Raw genomic sequence first — 18,388 nt, 5'->3', positions numbered from 1 at the left:
TTCAAGAGGACTGGAATGTAAAAGCAAGAAGGAAATGCTGAGGTACCTGTTGATGACAAAATCAAAATGCTGGTGATCCCTGTCGTAAATTGTCAATCTCTGTCATTTCAGGAGGATATGCAGCTGCCAAAGCTGCTAAATATGCAGGTAAATCTGTTAAAGGTGTTTAAAATGAAAATATTTCTGTACTAATCAGCAGAGTAGAAAGAAAGGAGGAAAATGGAGAGGAGTATTTCTGATGCAAGCAAACAGCTGAGAGGGTTTGAGGGCAAAAGTGAAAATGGGAGAGTGGGAGTGTGAGGAGGAAGGGAGAGAACAAAGAGGAGGGGAAAGGGAGAGCAGGAAGACTGACCTACTTGGCTGGTGAGGAACTTTGCAAGCCATGCTACCCAGCGTCAAGTTCTTTACTTGTGAAAATCTAAAGCGTCCACATGTAAAACATGTCAAATTACCAATATTCTCGATTCGCCAACAAGCATAAACAAATTCACATGGATATTGTAAATTTATGCTCACCTTTCCTTACCATGCCTAGCACCTCGGAGGGAACTTGATCCCAACGCCCTACCAGCTTCGGCAGCCGAAAGCAAAATGGTCTCCCCGCTATCCCGTGGGTGCATAATGACATCACCATCTCCACTTAACGGCACAGACAACCATTCTCACATTGCCCGGATGAATGCCTGAGTACACCTTTTACAATACTGAATAAGATTCTATGGTCACCTAGTTACACTTGTACAACTTCAACATAACTTCCCAACTTCCATACTCATTACTTTGATTTACTGAGGCCAATGTGCTAAAGTTCCTCTGGAGAAAAATCAGAATCCAGGTCATTAACCGTTTAAGATCCTCAGATACACAGGTAAGATTTGAACCCAGATCTGCAGTTGCCAGCCCGGTAACGTATCATAGGACTTTGGTTTGTAGGAGCACCTGGTGGAAACCCACGTGGTCACTGGGTGAAGGTGCAAACTCCTTACAGACAATGGCAGGAATCGAACCCAGATCGGTGACTGTTCTTGCTGGAAGGCAGTTGCACCAGCCACTTCACTACCATGTCATCCTGCTAGAGGTAGACTGAGACCAGGAGACTCGAGAGCAAGAATGGGGATGTAAGAAAGAGGTAATATCAAATAGCAGACAGAAGAATGGGAACCAGGGCTTGTGTGGAGCAGGAGATGGAAATGTGAGATGGGGAGATTGAACAGCTGCAAGAGCCAATGACTAAAAGAGAATTTTTTTGAAAAAAAATCAGAAGATACTGGAAATCTGAGGAAAAATACATAGAATGTCAGGAACACTCAGCAGGTCAGATAGCAACTACGGAAAGAGAGGGAGTGCATTTCACTGTATGTGAATATCCAGCCTCCCAGACAGTGAACTGTATATGATCTGAGTAAAGCAAAATAAACACTGTATTTTTAAAACTTATGCAATTTATTTGCTGTTAATATGCACTTTAATTCATTAAATTGCATTAATTTTCAGGCACCTTTAGTAATAGTTAAGTCACGCTTCAGAATAAATGATTCATCATTATGCTGTTTATTTTGTTCTCAGTAAATAAATGAAAATAGCAATCCATCCCTGTGATTGGAATTGTACTGATACTGTGTTTGCTATAAAGATGGAGCTTCAGTTGGGTTTACTTAACACTCTCCTTTATGCCATTTCAGGTGCTGTACCTGGAGGTGTACCGGGAGCCATTCCAGGAGGTGTTCCAGGTAATCTCCGCTGGGATTTGCCATCTCTGAATAATAAATTGTAATGTGTTTATCTAGTTCAGATTCAAAACCAAAAATTTCCTGAGCCTCATTAGCAAGGTTCAGCTGGGGTTTAGGCTTTCATGTATCCCATTTGGTTAACATAGACAAGGCAGTAAGGTTCCTGTCACAGAAACTTTTAACAAACAGCTGCAGATATGGCTTTTGTCAAAGTTTTTGAGCTTAGAAAATTCTCCTAAACGTCATATTCTTCAGAGACCAAACAGCATGGAGGTAATGCAGACCACATTTAGAAAATTGTGACCAGTTTTGTGTTCCATATTTAATAAAGAACGTGCTGGCATCGGAGAGGATCCAGAAGAGGTTTACAAGAATTATCCTAGAAATGAAAGGGTTAACGTATGAGGAGTGTTTGATGGCTATGGGTCTGTACTCACTCGAATTTAGAAGACTAGTGGAACACCTTATTGAAACCCAGCAAATATTGGAAAAACCTAGAATGGACATGGAGAGACTGGATCCAGAACTGGGAGAGCCTTGGAACATTGGACATACCCTCAGAATATCTTTAGTGAAGACAGGGGGAGAAATTTCTTTAGCCAGAGGGAATTAATCTGTATTATTCATTGCCACAGATGGCTGTGGGGGCTAATTCAAATTTCAAAGTAAATTTATTATGAAAGTACATATATGTCATCATATACAACCCTGAGATTTATTTACTGTGGACACACTCAATGAACCTATTGACCACTAATCATAACTGATTCAATGAAAGACCGTCCAACTTGGGTGTTCAACCAGAGTACAGGAAACAAGCTGTGGAAATACAAAAAGAAAGACATAATTATAATACATAAATAAACAATAAATATCGAGTCCTTGATATCGAGTCCATTGGTCGTAGGAACATTTCAGTGATGGGACAAGTGAAACTGAGTGAAGTTGTCCCCTTTGGTTCAAGAGCCTGATGGTTGAGGGGTATTAACTGTTCTGGAACCTGGTGGTGTAAGTCCTAAAGCTCCTGAACCTTCTTCCTGATGGCAGCAGAAAGAAGAGAGAATGCCCTTGGTGGTGGGAGTTCCTGATGATTGATGCCGCTTTCCTGTGACTGAGTCTCACGTTTCATTGGTATTTAAAGGGGAGGTTGATAGGTTCTAGGAGTTTGAGACCTGATAAAGGGTCTCAGCCCAAAACTCTTTTCCATAGATGCTGCCTGGCCCGCTGAGTTCCTCCAGAGTTTTGTGTGTGTTGCTTGGATTTTCAGCATCTGCAGACATTTTCATCTTTGTCGATAGGTTTTTGACTAGTAAGGGCATGAAAAGTTATGAGGAGAAGGCAGGAGAATGAGAGAGAAAATAAATCAGCTCTGATCAAATGGTGAAGCAGACTCAGTGGTCTAATAGCCTAACACTGGAGCTGCAAGATGTACACAAACAATTCAAGTTCCCTGTCAACATTCTATATTAACTTGACTTTTTTAATGAAAAGTGAGTGACAAAGCTTCAAGATTAGTCCCAGCGAACCAGCCCATATATGCAGATCTTCAGATGCAGAATATCTTCATCATTTACTGAAGAAAATTTATAAAGGATCCACGAGCTGGAGAATTTTATTTGCCACACAGTATTGTTGGTCTCAGCCTGAAATGTTGACTGTTTTTTCCCTTCTTTAATGCTGCCTGATTTACTGAGTTCACCCAACATTTCCAGCATCTGCAGAATCTCTCGTGTATCTGTTGTTGGTCAATTAGTTTTTATCCAGTCATCTTGTCACCATTTCTTCTAGCTTATGTTTTTTTGATCCAATCTGTTGCAAGGCTATTTAAGATATCATAAATCATTTGCACATCGTCTTTGCAAGAGAATGGAATTAATGTTAAAATGCCCTTAATTCCACATTTAGTGCAATTAAGGTACTTTGGATGTTAGATTTGAATAAGATTTATTAATATTGAAATTAGGGCAAATGCAAGGAGACAGTATATTTTTAAGTGCAAGACCTTTAACAGTGTTGTTGAGCAGAGAGTTCTTGGGGTCCAAGTTCATAACTCTTTGAAAGTGGCTAGTCAATGAGATGGTTAAGAAGGCTGATGGAATGTTTGCTTTTATTAGTCAAGGCTTTGAGTTCAAAAGTCAGGAGGTTATGTTGCAACTTTATAAGACTCTGGTTAGGCCACATCTGGAGTATTACAGCCAGTTCTGGTCACCTCACTTCAGGAAGGACTCTGAGGCTTTGGAGAGGGTGCAAAAGAGGTTCACCAGGATGCTGCCTGGTTTAGAGGGTGTGTGCTATCATGCAAGGTTGGACAAACTTGAGTTGTTTTCTTTGGAATGGCAAAAGCTGAGGGGAGATCTGATAGAGCTTTATAAGATTACGTGGGGCATAGATGGGGAATATCGTTTTCCCAGGGTTGATATGTCTAATACTAGAGGGCATGCATTGAAGGTGAGATGGGGTAGGTTCAAAAGGAATGTGAGGGGTAAGTTTTTTATTCTGAGAGTAGTGAATGCGCTGCCTGGTATGGTGGTGTAGAGGCTTTTACGATGTGTTTCAATAGGCACATGAATGCGAGGATGGTGGAAGGATACAGATTCTGTGTAGGTAGGAGGGATTAGTTTTTGGAGGGTTTTGATTTACTTTTTAGCTGGTTTGGCATGACGTTGTAGGCTCCTTTACTGTACTGTTCAATGTTCTATGTATTTCAGAGAAAAGGGATTTGTCATGTAACGTGTCATGTTTGGCATTACTCGTAATCAACTCTGTCATAATTTGTTTATCCATTATAACTACAGGTGGATATGCAGCAGCCAAAGCAGCTAAACTTGCAGGTAAATCTTTTATCTTTGGTGCCCCTGCATGTTAATGGAATTAATTCATCCAAGTTCTCATACTCATTTTCTTTGCTTGCATCTGCTGAAGTGAAATGGATAAAGCTGCCTCAGTTTGAAGAGAATGGTAATAATCTCTTATGCAGGAATGTATTGTATTTAAGCATTGTTAGTACACACGGCATAAATATGGAATTAATCCACAAGTACAAAACTAAATTGAATGGGGGAATAGGCACATCGGCACAGACCTGCATTCTTCTGTTACTCAGGAGCAGAATTTGTTACTACAATGTCACAGTCCTTGTATATAAGCAGTGTGAGAATACAATGTGCATTTGCAATACTTGAAGTAGTCTATGTGCCATTTAATGATTCAATAGAACACCATTTGAAATTTATTTCCATACCTCCAGGATTTTCACATCCATTATCAAAATAATTGAATCAACTTCCTTTTATTTTATCATCAAAGATGCATCAAAGTATTTTTGAACTTTTGGTCACAATCCAGAACCTGTTTCTATAGGGAATAAAAACCATGATTCACATTTTAGATGGATAGTGTTAAATATAACAAAATGTATTCAGCAGTAATATTAACATTGTCCGTTACTTATGTAGAGTGTATTGATAATTAACATGAAACATAGAACAATATAGCACTTCGGCCCATGATTTCTGTGCTAAATCAAACTAAACCTCTTCTGCCTGTACATGATCCAATTCCCTCCTAATCCCTGTATCTTGACGTGTCTATATGATGGCCTCTTAAACTCGACTATGATATCTGAGTCCATGATGACTCCTGAAAGATTGTTCCAGCCACCTATCGATCTTCAGTCAAAATAACTTGCCTGCATAGCTAAATTTTCATCCTTTCTCCCTCAATGCATGTCCTCTCAAAGTTGACATTTCTACCCTGTGAAAAAAATTCTGACTGCTTACTCTATCGATACCTCTCATAACTTTATAAACTTCTGCCAGGTCTCCTCTCAGCCCCCAGTATTCCAGAAATAATACACAAGTTTGTCCAGCTTCTCCTTGGAACTCATTCATGCTAACCCAGGCTGTATCCTACTAAACCTCTTCTGCATCCTTCCCGAAGCCCCACATCCTTCCTGCAGTGTGGTGAAGAGAATTGCACACAGTGATTGTATGTCTCTTGTGCTGATATTCCAGGTGCCGTCCAAAGGGGTGTTACAGGAGTTGTTCCGGGTAAATTTCATTTATTCATATTTTTGATGTTTATGAAAATGGTTCTAACTTTTATAAATACAGCTATGTGTGCTTTGTCCCACAAAACTAGTCTCTGATTTTTTCTAATCATTTGCTACTTTTAGATTAGAAAAATGGCACAAATCTGCTATAATGTATTATCCTAACTGGCACAAAAAAAGTGAATTGAAATTCCCCACAGTAGACTCAGGATTCTCCACCTATCAATATTGGCCTGAGAACCTCTTGTAAATATGAGCCTTTAGTTTGAGAAGCTCTGATTAGGCAAGAAAATAACACACTTTTGTTTTACATGCTGTTGGATCCTGATTCTTTTGTGATCCAAAGGTTCTTCAGAAGTTAAGGAGGCAAGAAATTTGTTGCTTGCAATTGTTTTATTAAGTGCTACAAGAACAAAGAACAGAAGGGAAGAAGCAGCATGAAGAGCGAAAGAGAAGAAGGAGAGAGAACAAAGGAGGTCCAGTCCCCTCATACCAGACCGCTGATAAAAGTAAATCCCATTGAAATCACAACAGATATTAGTTAACCAATTAAGTAGCTAGTTTCAAGTCACGTGACACCTGCCACTGAAACCAAGAAGTTTCCAGAAAAATACAGAGGCAACCAAAGCCACTGAAAACCATGCTGAACATGTATTTAGGTGCTTATATAAAAATACAAACAAATATAACAAAGTTAAACAAGAAAAATAACAATTTTATAGTCTAATCCAACAATGCCATTTACAGCCACTTGATTGGAAGCATATTAATTTTCAAGTGGTAAGAATGTTTTCACCATTTTAAACTGATCTGTTCCATTGAACACGTTTCTTAAAAAAAACCTACACCTTTGAAGCTAAGAACAGTTCGGTTTTGCTTCAGTCCGGCACACATGTGGTGAATATTCCATGAATGCAGATTTTCTTCCCTTAAGGATATTAGTGGACCAGATGAGGTTTTTACTACAGTTCTGCGGTTTCATGATCACAGAGAGACTAGCCATTTCACTTCAATTCCAGATTTATTTCTTGAATTCATATTTTCCATTCACTTGTCAAATTCGAATTTATATCCATGAATCAAACTTTAGGCATCTGGCTATCATTCTTGCAAATTAACCACAAGGCTACTGTAGTTTCATTGACCAAACTCCATGTGGCCAGACTAAGATAATTCAAACAAGACCTATGAAACTACAGTATAAGGAATTAACAGACAAATAGCTTTTTCTTATTTTACTTGTAATCTCAACACTGTTATTTTGATGGATGGATTTGAATAATCTGCCATAATACTAAATATGTCAGAAATAGGTTTTTTTCCTCTGGAAGGAGGGTGAGCGCTTGATCATCTCAGCATAACTCATTGTAACCCAATTTCCCTCAGGATCAATAAAGTATGTCTGTCTGTCTGTCTGTACTATTCATTATCATAAGTTGTCAATCTTCTGCCGTTGCAGATGGATACGCAGCAGCCAAAGCAGCTAAATATGGAGGTTAGTCCAAACCATCTGAAGCTTAGGGAAACTAATTCATGCCAATCCTCATTTGCAAGTTCTTGCTATTATTAAGCCAGTCTTCTTCTTCTTATTATTATTATTATTATTAACTCAAGTGAATAATGCTATGTCTCTATTTGTTGTACCTGTGATCAATGCATATAAATGAGAATGATCTACAAGACAAATATGAGATGAAAGTGAACGGTGAAGTAAACAGAAGGAGGTAGAACTACCTGCTACTGTATCTCACTGTGTCTTTTGTCATTGCAATTCACTCCATGTTATACTTATTGAGATACAGCATGGAATAGACCCTTTCTGTCCTTTGGGACGCACCACCCAACAACCCCCTGATTTAACCCTAGCCTAATCACAGGACAACTTTACAAAAACCACTTAACCTGCCAACTAGTGCATTTTTGGGCTGTGAGAGGAACCTAGAGCACCCGGAGGAAACCCACACAGTCATGGGGAGAACGTACAAATTCCGTACAGGCAGCAGCAGGAATTGAACCTGGGTCGCTGGTACTATAACTTGTTATGCTAACCAGGATGCTACAGTCCTATTAGGTGTGAGGAAATATTCCTGAGCATGCTCCAATATTTGCACAACTGTTATTGCTACTCATTGATTGTATCAGACATGTTTCCAAAATTTTTATAGGATGGAAAATAGGAGCATTCAGAAATCTTTCATCATACTGCATGTGTTGACATGGGTCATATGATTGTCAACTCCAGAATATAAGCAATAGGGTAAACTGCTCTTTGATTTCAATAATTTCATTCAACATGTTATGGATCTGTTGTAACAACAAATTAAAGCAGCATTTTATCTTTGTAATTGGCACTTAGTATAATAAGGTGCTCTCAGCATTACAATTATGGAATTCAGTGAGTTTTGCATAAAATATATATTAATTTGTATCTCCATGTGGTGATATTGCAGGAGGGATTCCTGGGGTTTCAGCTGGTGTTCCAAGGGGTATAGCCGGAGCTGCTCCTGGTAATTCAGCTTTTAATAACTTATTCAATATATTTTTAAGCTTGGTTGAAATGAGTATGTTTTATTGGTTTCAACTTTTATTGAAAATGAAAAAAACATCCCCAGAACACTTCCCAGTGGCCAGATATTTAAATTCCGATTCCTATTCACATCCCGACATGTCAGTCCATGGCCGCCCCTTGTGGCTAGATGAGACCACACTCAGTTTGGAGTTTCTCCTTCTGGTTTAAAAAGAATCCCTTCCCCTCCCCTCTTCCTTACTCTGGCCTTTGACCTCTTCTCACCTGCCTATCACTTCTCCCTGGGTGTCCTACTCCTCCTCTTTCTTCTATGGTCCACTCTCCTCTCCTATCAGACTCTTCCCCAGCCCTTTACCTTTCCCACTCTCTTGGCTTCACCTATCACCTTCCAGCTAGCCTCCTTCCTCTCCCCCAACCTGTTTACTCTGGTGTCTTCCCCCTTTTTAGTCCTGAAGAAGGTTGGCTGCCCAAAATGTCGACATTTCCATGCACGTTTACATACATGCCTGACCTGCTGAGTTCCTCTGGCATTTTGAGTGTGTTGCTTCAGATTCCTAGAACATTATCCACAAGCAACAGGAATTTTTCTTCTCACTAGAAACACCACTATAGAAAAGAAATTCATTAATTTGCCGTGTAATTTATGCTGCCAAAAGTGAAATTCCAATTAGTGACCTTCATGTCGTAACTTCACTCCTTAAGTATTTGAACATCCTTCTGAAAAATTCTAGTGACTGTTTGCTATTTCTAGTTGTGCTCTTAATATCTAAGATGAATTTTAAAATGTTTTCTTAGAAGCACTAATTTTTTTTGATCATCTCCTCAAAAAATGTGAAATTCTGACATCACTTTCATGATTTCATTAAAATAATTTGAGTTGGAAGATGCTCTTGACATGTGCAACCAACCATCTATCAGAATCCTATACCATTTTCAACGATATCCACAGAAGTCTGAATGGTGAAGATTCAAACACCTCTATCATAACTTTGGTTTATAACAGCAAACGTTCAGTAGAGTATTGATTAGCGTTTGCTGAATAAAGTTTGCACAGGTCTCCATGGAGCCTAGGAGTTGGCCCAGCTCAGTGGATGTTCTGTTCGGTAACTTTGTGACTGGTGACAAAGCTGAGAACCCTTGCCCTTACAATCTGGTGCTATCTGATCTCTGTGGCTGTGGGCATCCTTAGCTCTGACAGTTTTTATTTTCCCCTGTACCCCTGAGATGAAGAGGCAGGTAGAGTCAGTTCATTGGTGGGTAGAAAGTAACATACTGTTAGATCAGATAATAAAGACAGCTTTTCTTCCCTGAAGGAAATCATTAGAGCTGCTATGTTTTTATGCCAGTTTGGTGACTTCATGTCACCATTACAGTGTCCAACTTATTTAATTAGTTAAATGTAATCCTTCAGTATCATGGTAGGATACAAGCTCCGTATCAATCACTTGGATACTGACTACTTACAAGTAACTTAACCCTTCAACTACTATAGGTAATGCTCAGGTGTAGAGTGCCCTCAGTAAGGGGAATTATGCATGATCTACATTCAATAGCCACTTTATTAGGTACACTTGCTCGATAATGCAAATATCTAATTAGCCGATCATGTGGCAGCAACTCAATGCATAAAAGCATGTAGACTTGGTCAAGAGGTGCAATTGTTGTGCAGACCAAAGATCAGAATAGGGAATAAATGTGACCACAGTGACTTTGACCATGAAATGTTAGTTGGTGCCAGATGGGGAGGTCTGAGTAAACCACAAGCTGCTAATCTCCAATGATTTTTATGCACAACTGTCTCTAGAGTTACCAATGAATGGCAGCTCTGTGGGCAAAAATGCCTTGTTAAAGGGAGATGTTAGAGGAGAATGGTTTGAGCTGACAGGGAAGTGACAGGAACTCGGATAAGAATGTGTTACAACAGTGGTGTGCAGAAGAGTATCACTGAATTTACAACATGTCAGAAATGGATGTTGAAATGGATGGGCAACAGCAGACCATGGATATATACTCAGTGGCCACTTTATTGGATACAGGAAGTATGTACGCACAGGAGGTACCTAATAACGTGGCCATGAAGTGAATGTGGAAATATGGAACTCCTGACTGAATTGCTTTTTATTCCACTTGAAATGTCACATTATGAGTTGGATTGAAGCAAATGTTATTAATATTGAATATTTCAGAAATTAATTTCTCTAGATTGTCCTACAGTTGATCTCTATAATATTATTCACTCTTTTGGCTCATAACTCATTAATTCTCTCTCACTGCAGATGGTTACGCAGCAGCCAAAGCAGCTAAATATGCAGGTAAACTTTCCTATTTTCGCAATTAGATCAATAGTCCCATTGCATCTTGGGAAAACTAACGGACAAACTCTCATGTTCACAAAATCTGCAGATGGTGGAAATCTGAGGAACACACACAAATGTGTGTGTTGCTCGGATTTCCGGCATCTGCAGATTTTCTCTTGTACGTGGATAAAGAAACAGTTGGTTTGCAAAGACATCTTAGTAATCTCCCTAGTAAAGGAATGTGTTATTAAATATTTAAAAATTATATTAATATTACTGTTTTGTGTAGAAACATATTGAAAACAACAAACCTTTCAAAAATATATAATTAAAATAAATGTCAGAAAATTCAAGGTGCAGATCTGCCATTCATACATTTAGAATTTTCAAATACTCATTAATGCCTTTGATCTTGATAACTGATTGAATGTTGTGTGCCTTGTGTGTTAACTATAAGGGAATACTTGTGGAAGTACTGCAATCTTACTACTAACCAGAGTATCATTGTAAAATTTATGGAGGGCAAAAATCTGAAATACTTTCATTTTTTCATCATAATGCATATATTTACACAACCACTTTGCATAATAGATACATCCAAATCCTAACTAATAGAACTACTCTTCCTCATCAAATACCTTTTCTTCTAACTCACTCAAGTAACAGAAAGTACACAAACTTCAGTCACAATATAGAATCTCTAACTTACAGTAAATAAAAGTATAATAAGAATAAGAAATTTAATATTGATACCGTGCAATTTTGTGAGCTTTGTAGAGAACCTAGAAAATTCACACCTTCCTTTGTGCTGACCTTTCAGGTGCTGTTCCAGGAGGGCTTCCCAGGATTTCAGCTGGAGGTTTTCCAGGAGGTTTTCCAGGAGCTGTTCCAGGCGGCTTTGCAGGGGGTGTCCCTGGTAATTTTTCACTTATAACTATCTTATGAATGCACCTTTAACATGGGTTTAGCAACACACAGAATCTAGATAAAGAGTCAGCAATCCGTCACCATCGTACCACCTAGAAAAGGAATATTTACATGTTTGTCACTTGAATTGCTGGTATTTTTTGTTCTAATTGCACTTCAATGGAGTAAATAGTGAAGAGCCACCAACGTTGTACATCTGGAGCCACATAAGCTCCAAGCTCCAAGACCTAGGCCTCAGTACCTCCAAGCTCCAAGACCTAGGCCTCAGTACCCCCTTACACAACTGGATCCTCGATTTCCTGACTTGCAGACCCCAGTCAGTTTGGACTGGTACATCTCCTGCACAATCTCCCTCAGCACAGGTGCACCACAAGGCTGTGTGCTTAGCACCCTGCTCTACTCGCTTTCTACTTATGACCGTGAGCTAAGCACAGCTCCAATGCCATATTTTGAGTTTGCTGACGGCACCATTGTCATAGGGAGAATCAAAGGTGGTGATGAGTCAGCATGCAAGAGGGAGACTGAACATCTGGCTGAGTGGTACCACAACATCAACCTCTCATTCAACGTCAGCAAGACCAAGGAGCTGATAATTGACGTCAGGAGGAAACCAGAAGCCCAGGAGCCAGTCCTCATCTGGGGCTCAGAGGTGGAGAGGATCAACAACATTAAATTCCTCAGTGTTATCATTTCAGAGGATCTTTCCTGGGTCCAGAATGCAAGTACCATTACAAAGAAAGTATGGCAGCGTCTTTACTTTCTGAGGAGTTTGCAAAGATTTGGCATGTCATCTAATAATTTGACGAACTTCTATATATGTGTGGTGGAGAGTGTACTACCTGGTTGCATCAACCTGGAATGGAAACACTAATGCCTTTGAAAGGAAATGCCTACAAAAAGTAGCAGGTACAGCCCAGTCTATCATGGGTAAAGACCTCTTCACCAATGAGCACATCTACATGGAGCACAATTTCGGTCTTGGCCCGAAACGTCAACAGCGCTTCTCCCTATAGATGCTGCCTGGCCTGCTGCGTTCCACCAGCATTTTGTGTGTGTTACTAAACTTTAAGATTTTATCACTCCTGTATTACCTTGGGCTGTTATCAGCACAGTATCAAGTTCGGTTCCCTAGTGGAGACTGCAAATTCCCCAGTCTGCTTATGAACTAAGAAAATTTTGTAAATTGGAGCATGAAGTTTGTATAAGCCCTTGGAAAATTGTTCTCTCGTCTTTCATTTTTGAAGTGGATGGACTTTGTTGAACTTACAACACGCTGTTTAGAATGCAATAAAAATGTTTGAGTCAGAAAAGCTTTTTTGGCATTTTTAATTGTTTCGTCATATTGATGTAAATTAAAAACATCTGAACTTTGTAAATTAATGAATAAACATACTGGTATAAATTCTGTGTCTTTCTAAAATTACACTCTAATATAGAGTAAAATTAACTCATATCCTGTCATGTGTATTTAGACCCAGAATTTCAACAGCTAATTTAAGGTGTTATTTTAATACATTACTATAATTTTTAAAGTAACTTTCCTCTGAGAATATTGACAATTCCCATATAGTTTATAATGCTACAAACAATCTGAAAACATTACCTGCCAATAGAAGAAAAATTTTCCTCCCTCTACCAGCACCATTAAAGAAATAAATCCATATATTCATCTCTCTGTGGTGCTTGCTCTGTGGGACCTTGTATTTTAGTTTTTGTTTTACATAAAGTGTTATGTTTATAACTTCAAAACATTAAACTGATGAAATATTAAATACACACCAGATAATAACTTTAATTCCCAAGTAAAAAAACACAAAATGCTGGCAGAACTCAGCAAGCCAGACAGCATCTATGGGAGGAGGTCGTGACGACTCCATCTCCATCTCCATCAACAGCCTATCCACTGATGTCTACTACAAACCTACAGATTCCCACAGCTACCTAGACTATTCCTCCTCCCACCCTGTCGAGTCGTGACTACCTCCTCCCTTTGATGATGTCTGGCCTGCTGAGTTCTGCTAGCATTTTGTGTTTTTTATTGATTTCCAGCATCTGCAGATTCACTTTTATTGCCCGTAATTCCCAAGTAACTGGTTGTGGATGTCTATGAAAAATTCTAGATATGTGCTGCTTCTACCTTTTAACTGTCCTATTCAATAAAAAGTTGTGAATGTCTACACTAGATTATACTTGAGGAATGGAAAAGAAACATATTTTTCATTTGAAAGTTTTAGCCATTGATGTCCAGCTCCTAATGTGAAATGTAATGTTGTGAGTATCCCCCAGTGATGCAACAGATATGATAATGAATGGGATCAAGTCCATTATTATTGACAGATGCACAAGAGATTTTGCAGCCTCAGTAAACATTCCATATGAATGTCAAAGGTTTTCACAGGGAGTGCACAATGAAATTTCAAACACTGCCAGCATAAAACTGGCCCATGTCTGCAAGTATTCAAACAAAAGTCATTCATTCCTTGCTGGGTGAAGATTGCTTGATATCCATTGTGCTGAAGAACTCTGCTGATGGTTCAGCTCAGTGGAAGTTCTAACAACCTTTGGTCAGGAACTTAATGAGTGGTAGCAATAGCCATCAGAGTTTACTTTGTGAGTCAGTCCCCCTATCATCAACTTATTTTGATTATGGAATCTCATGTAATATCATTAAATATTCAAATACATTTACATACTTGAGGGTACAAATGGCACTAAGCAGTTACTAACTGACAGAAACTGCTCTTCAGCTGAGGTTCAGGATCAGCTATGTTAGTGAGTCTGAAGTCGCCTATATGCCAGAATAATATTCTTTTTCCAAGCCGGACATCAATGGACCACAATCAACTTTATGACAACTAAGTGAATACACAGACAGCATTAGTGATAATAAGTAATTCCAAATTCATGTAATTACTTGAATTTGTATTTTCCACTGTCACTTTAAGGTTTAGACGCCTGCCTCTGGATCAATGTCCCAGAGATTGGCTGCTCATCTAGTGGCTTAATTGTACCCAATTGTCAGCTCTTCGTAAGATGAGTTGTAAATTATCTATAATGGGGTAAGGAATTTATGGTTAAATCATGGTTTCTTATCCTAATTGTAATATTATAGATTACTTGGTTAGTTTACCTGGAAAAAAAAGTTGCATTAATATAGATTATTCACAATGGGTTTACTCTGAAATGTGCTGATAGGGTCCATCTTTATGATGCTCATTATTTTACACTGTATGTGCCTGTTCACTGTCTTAACTTGCCAATCTTATGTCATCGCAGGTGGGTACGCGGCAGCCAAAGCAGCTAAATATGGAGGTAAGTTCATTTATTTCTTAGTTCAGTCAAGGATCTCCTGCACCTTGAGGAACATAATTCATGCAAACTTTCATGCTCATTCTCTCTGCATGCTTCTGTCAAGAGTTAAATAATTGAAATATTTCTGCTAGGAGTAAACTCCCTAATGAGGCAGTGGAATATCAGATATCAAGACATTATAATGTTATATGTCAGAATTTTTGGGAACAATTCTCTTAACAAAAGTAAAGTCTGATAACAGTGATGGAAAGAATCTGAGGGGCAGATCTACTGTTCAGACTATTATTAATTTATGCCTTTGGGCATTGTAATTGATTCCAGGTTGTATTCATTGGTAATCAGGGAAAATGCGTAGGAGTGTTGTGCTTATCAGATGGTGAAACATGAAATATTTTCACTTTTTTTCATACTGTAAATATGTACACCTCCAGTATGGATGATTATCACACCTTGAAACTAAACAATAAGATAAACTGTTCTTGCTCATCAAATATAATTTCTGCCATCTCATTCTGGCAATAGAATGTATTTCAACACCTGGTCACACTGTAGAATCTTTTGTTTTACAGGAAATAAAGCAACAATTCACCTTTGAGATTAAAGTACTTCTTCAGATTTAAAAAACATTATCGATGCAATTCTGTGAGTTCTACAGAAAATACAGATGACTGTACCTTTCCTGTGTTTATATTCCAGGTATTCTTCCAAGAGGGTTACTTGCTCAAGGAGGTTTAATTCCAGGGGGTGTTCCTGGTAATTTTGTCACTTTATTATGAAATTTTGATATTGTATGTAATGTATGTAATGTGTGTGCTTTATTGTTTGCAGCTTTTTACATTTCACTATGTTGTGCTTTACATTTGGGAGAAGACTTCCATATTTTTTCACTGTTGTGATTAGATTACATATGCAGCCCAGCTTGACACAAGAACAGAATGGAATAAGGTTTCATAGAGGAAACTCGGGACCCCTATCTTTAAACTAGCAAATCTTGTAAATTGATAATGTTAGAGCAAACCCTATTATAAAAAGTGAAAATTGCTCAGTCACCTTGCATTTTCTATGTGTTACGTGGCCTCTTGTGTCTGCACAATGCTGGTGGGGAAGCGCACCAAATCCCTGAGTGGTAAGTGTATTATTGGCAGATTTAATTCATCTGTTCTACTAATTAAAGTTAAAAACATCTGAACTATGTAAACAAATGGATAAATTATTTAGTATAAATTCTATGCTTCTTACAAAAGGTTTTAATATTGATACATATTAATACATATAATATTGCTAGTGTTTTAGCCCATCCTGATACTCTTACACATAATTTAAGTGGTCACTTCAACACATTGCTAAGTTTTTGGAAATAACTTTATTCTGAATATAGAGAATATAGTGAGCCAAAAGCATCTTTACACAATTTTGTTGATCAATTGGTCATAATTAGTGATAATAATTATTTGAATTTAATTCCGGATTTATTTAACTACTTGAATTTAAAATTTTCAACAGCTATGTTGGGACTTAAACCAGTATCTTGGTATCAATGCTCCAGACCTCTTGTCAATAATCCAGTAATTTAATCACACTTTAATACTCTTTATCAGATAATCTACACACGAACCATATATAGATGCAAAATGTATTTGTGAACAGCCTTTCTGTATTCTAATTGTAATCACATGGATTACTTTGTTAAATCATTTGAACAATTTACACTTATACGGAATGTCGGCATATGGGGATTTACAGGAAAGGGATGATGGGGTTCATTTTTTTGGGGTTACTCATCACTTCACACAATATGTACCCATATTCTGAGTTAACTTTTCAATCTCATGTCATTTGCAGCTGGATATGGAGCAGCCAAAGCAGCAAAATATGGAGGTAAACCTTTCGATTTTCTTGGTCTAGTCACTGCACATTGGTTCAGCCTAATCTATACAAACTCTCTCGCTCATTCTGCTTGTATGCCACTGGAGTTGTGGAGCCGTTGACCTGTAAAATATAGAAACAGGCTCTTCACCCACATGTCCTTGCCAACCAAATACCTGTCTATGCCTATCCCATTTTCCTACAGTTGACCAATATCCATCTATTCCTTTCCTAATCACGTACCTGTTTTTCCAGCATCTGCAGATTTCCTCGTGACCTGTTTCTAAAAGCTGTGTTTGTATCTGCCTCTACCATCTCATCTGGTAACTTGGTATATATGCACCACCCTCTGTGTGGAAAAACTTGCTCCTCAGATTCCCTTTAACTCTTTTCCCCTCTCAGCCTGCCCTCTAGCTTTAGACTCCTCTATTTTGGAGACACTGACTACTTACCGTATTCATGCCTCTTATAATTAATATAAACCTTACTAATGTAATCCCTTACCCTCCTCCACTCCAGTGAGAACAGTCCCAGTTTTTCCAATCTCTAATTGTAACTGATTACATTGCATGTAACATGTTGACATGCCTTCTGCACTCTTTCTTGTACCGCCATGACCAGTACTGCAGACAATATTTCTTGTGCAATATGACATACAACATGATATTCCAGGTCATATATTCAATACCTGTACCTATGAAGGCCAGCATGCTGATGATTTATTCAATACCCTATCTATATGTGACATTATTTTATGGGAGTTATAAACTTACACCCCAAGATCCCTCTGTATATCAACAGTTCTAAGATATCTACTATTTATTGTTTATGTCCAGCCAGTATTAGATGACCCATACACTTGACTGGATTAAGTTCTACCTGAAACTGCTGCATACTATTTTCCATCTGATTTATGCCCCTCCATATTCTTTTCCTCATTATCTCCAACTCCACCAGTCATTGTCCCAAGACTGCTCTGTACAGAGGCACTCCTAAGTTCCGTTGCACAACAGCATACTGCAATCTTTCACCATTTAAGTAGCAATTTGATCTTCTACTTCTCTCCCCCCCCCCAAATGGATGACCTTGCATTTACCAGCTTTGTAGTCCATCTGCTGAACACTCGCCTACTCACTTAACCGACCTATATCTCTCTGAATCCTCTACACAGCTAGCTTCTTCACTCAATTCAGTGTCATCAGCAAACTTCAATATACTACACTCACTCTCTCTTCCAAAATATTTTGAAGTATTGTGAACAATTGCAAGCCCAGCTCCAACCCCTGTAACACTGATTGCCAACCAGACAGACATCCATTCAGCACTTATCTCTGCCTTTTATTGATTAACCAGTCTTCTGTAAATACCAATACATCATCTCCAACTCCATCATTCATCCTTTATGAGGATCCTTATTGAATATCAAAACATTTTTAAATATCAAAAAAGTGGAACAATATTCCTGACAAATGTTAGATCAACATAATTACTGTTTATAGGTACAGAAGTTGCTGCTCCTCTTTTATGCTTTTGGTCATGATCATTGTTTCCACATTAGGATTCACTATTAATGGAGTCACACTTACACAAAGGTGAAACACTTGTAATAATTTAATCGCCAACTATCAAAAATTCTCACAGGGTGCAGGATATTAGCTACAGAATAAATTGCTGTTCC

General features: G+C 38.4%; 1 protein-coding gene across 1 annotated transcript in view; it reads left to right on the top strand.

Moving 5' to 3' along the window:
- Positions 1–18,388, top strand: part of elna (elastin a) — a 230,028-nt gene that overhangs the window by 105,215 nt on the left and 106,425 nt on the right. The window contains exons 13-21 of the mRNA XM_059973126.1: positions 4,526–4,561; positions 5,744–5,779; positions 7,241–7,276; positions 8,232–8,288; positions 10,585–10,620; positions 11,426–11,521; positions 14,809–14,844; positions 15,541–15,597; positions 16,687–16,722. Of these exons, the coding sequence (XP_059829109.1) occupies positions 4,526–4,561; positions 5,744–5,779; positions 7,241–7,276; positions 8,232–8,288; positions 10,585–10,620; positions 11,426–11,521; positions 14,809–14,844; positions 15,541–15,597; positions 16,687–16,722 (426 nt within the window). The remainder of the gene's footprint in view (positions 1–4,525; positions 4,562–5,743; positions 5,780–7,240; positions 7,277–8,231; positions 8,289–10,584; positions 10,621–11,425; positions 11,522–14,808; positions 14,845–15,540; positions 15,598–16,686; positions 16,723–18,388) is intronic.

Source organism: Hypanus sabinus, chromosome 6, assembly GCF_030144855.1.
Source record: "Hypanus sabinus isolate sHypSab1 chromosome 6, sHypSab1.hap1, whole genome shotgun sequence".
Classification (NCBI taxonomy): domain Eukaryota; kingdom Metazoa; phylum Chordata; class Chondrichthyes; order Myliobatiformes; family Dasyatidae; genus Hypanus; species Hypanus sabinus.
The sequence above is the reverse complement of the archived record's forward strand: the minus strand, read 5'-3'. Positions and strand labels throughout refer to the sequence as shown.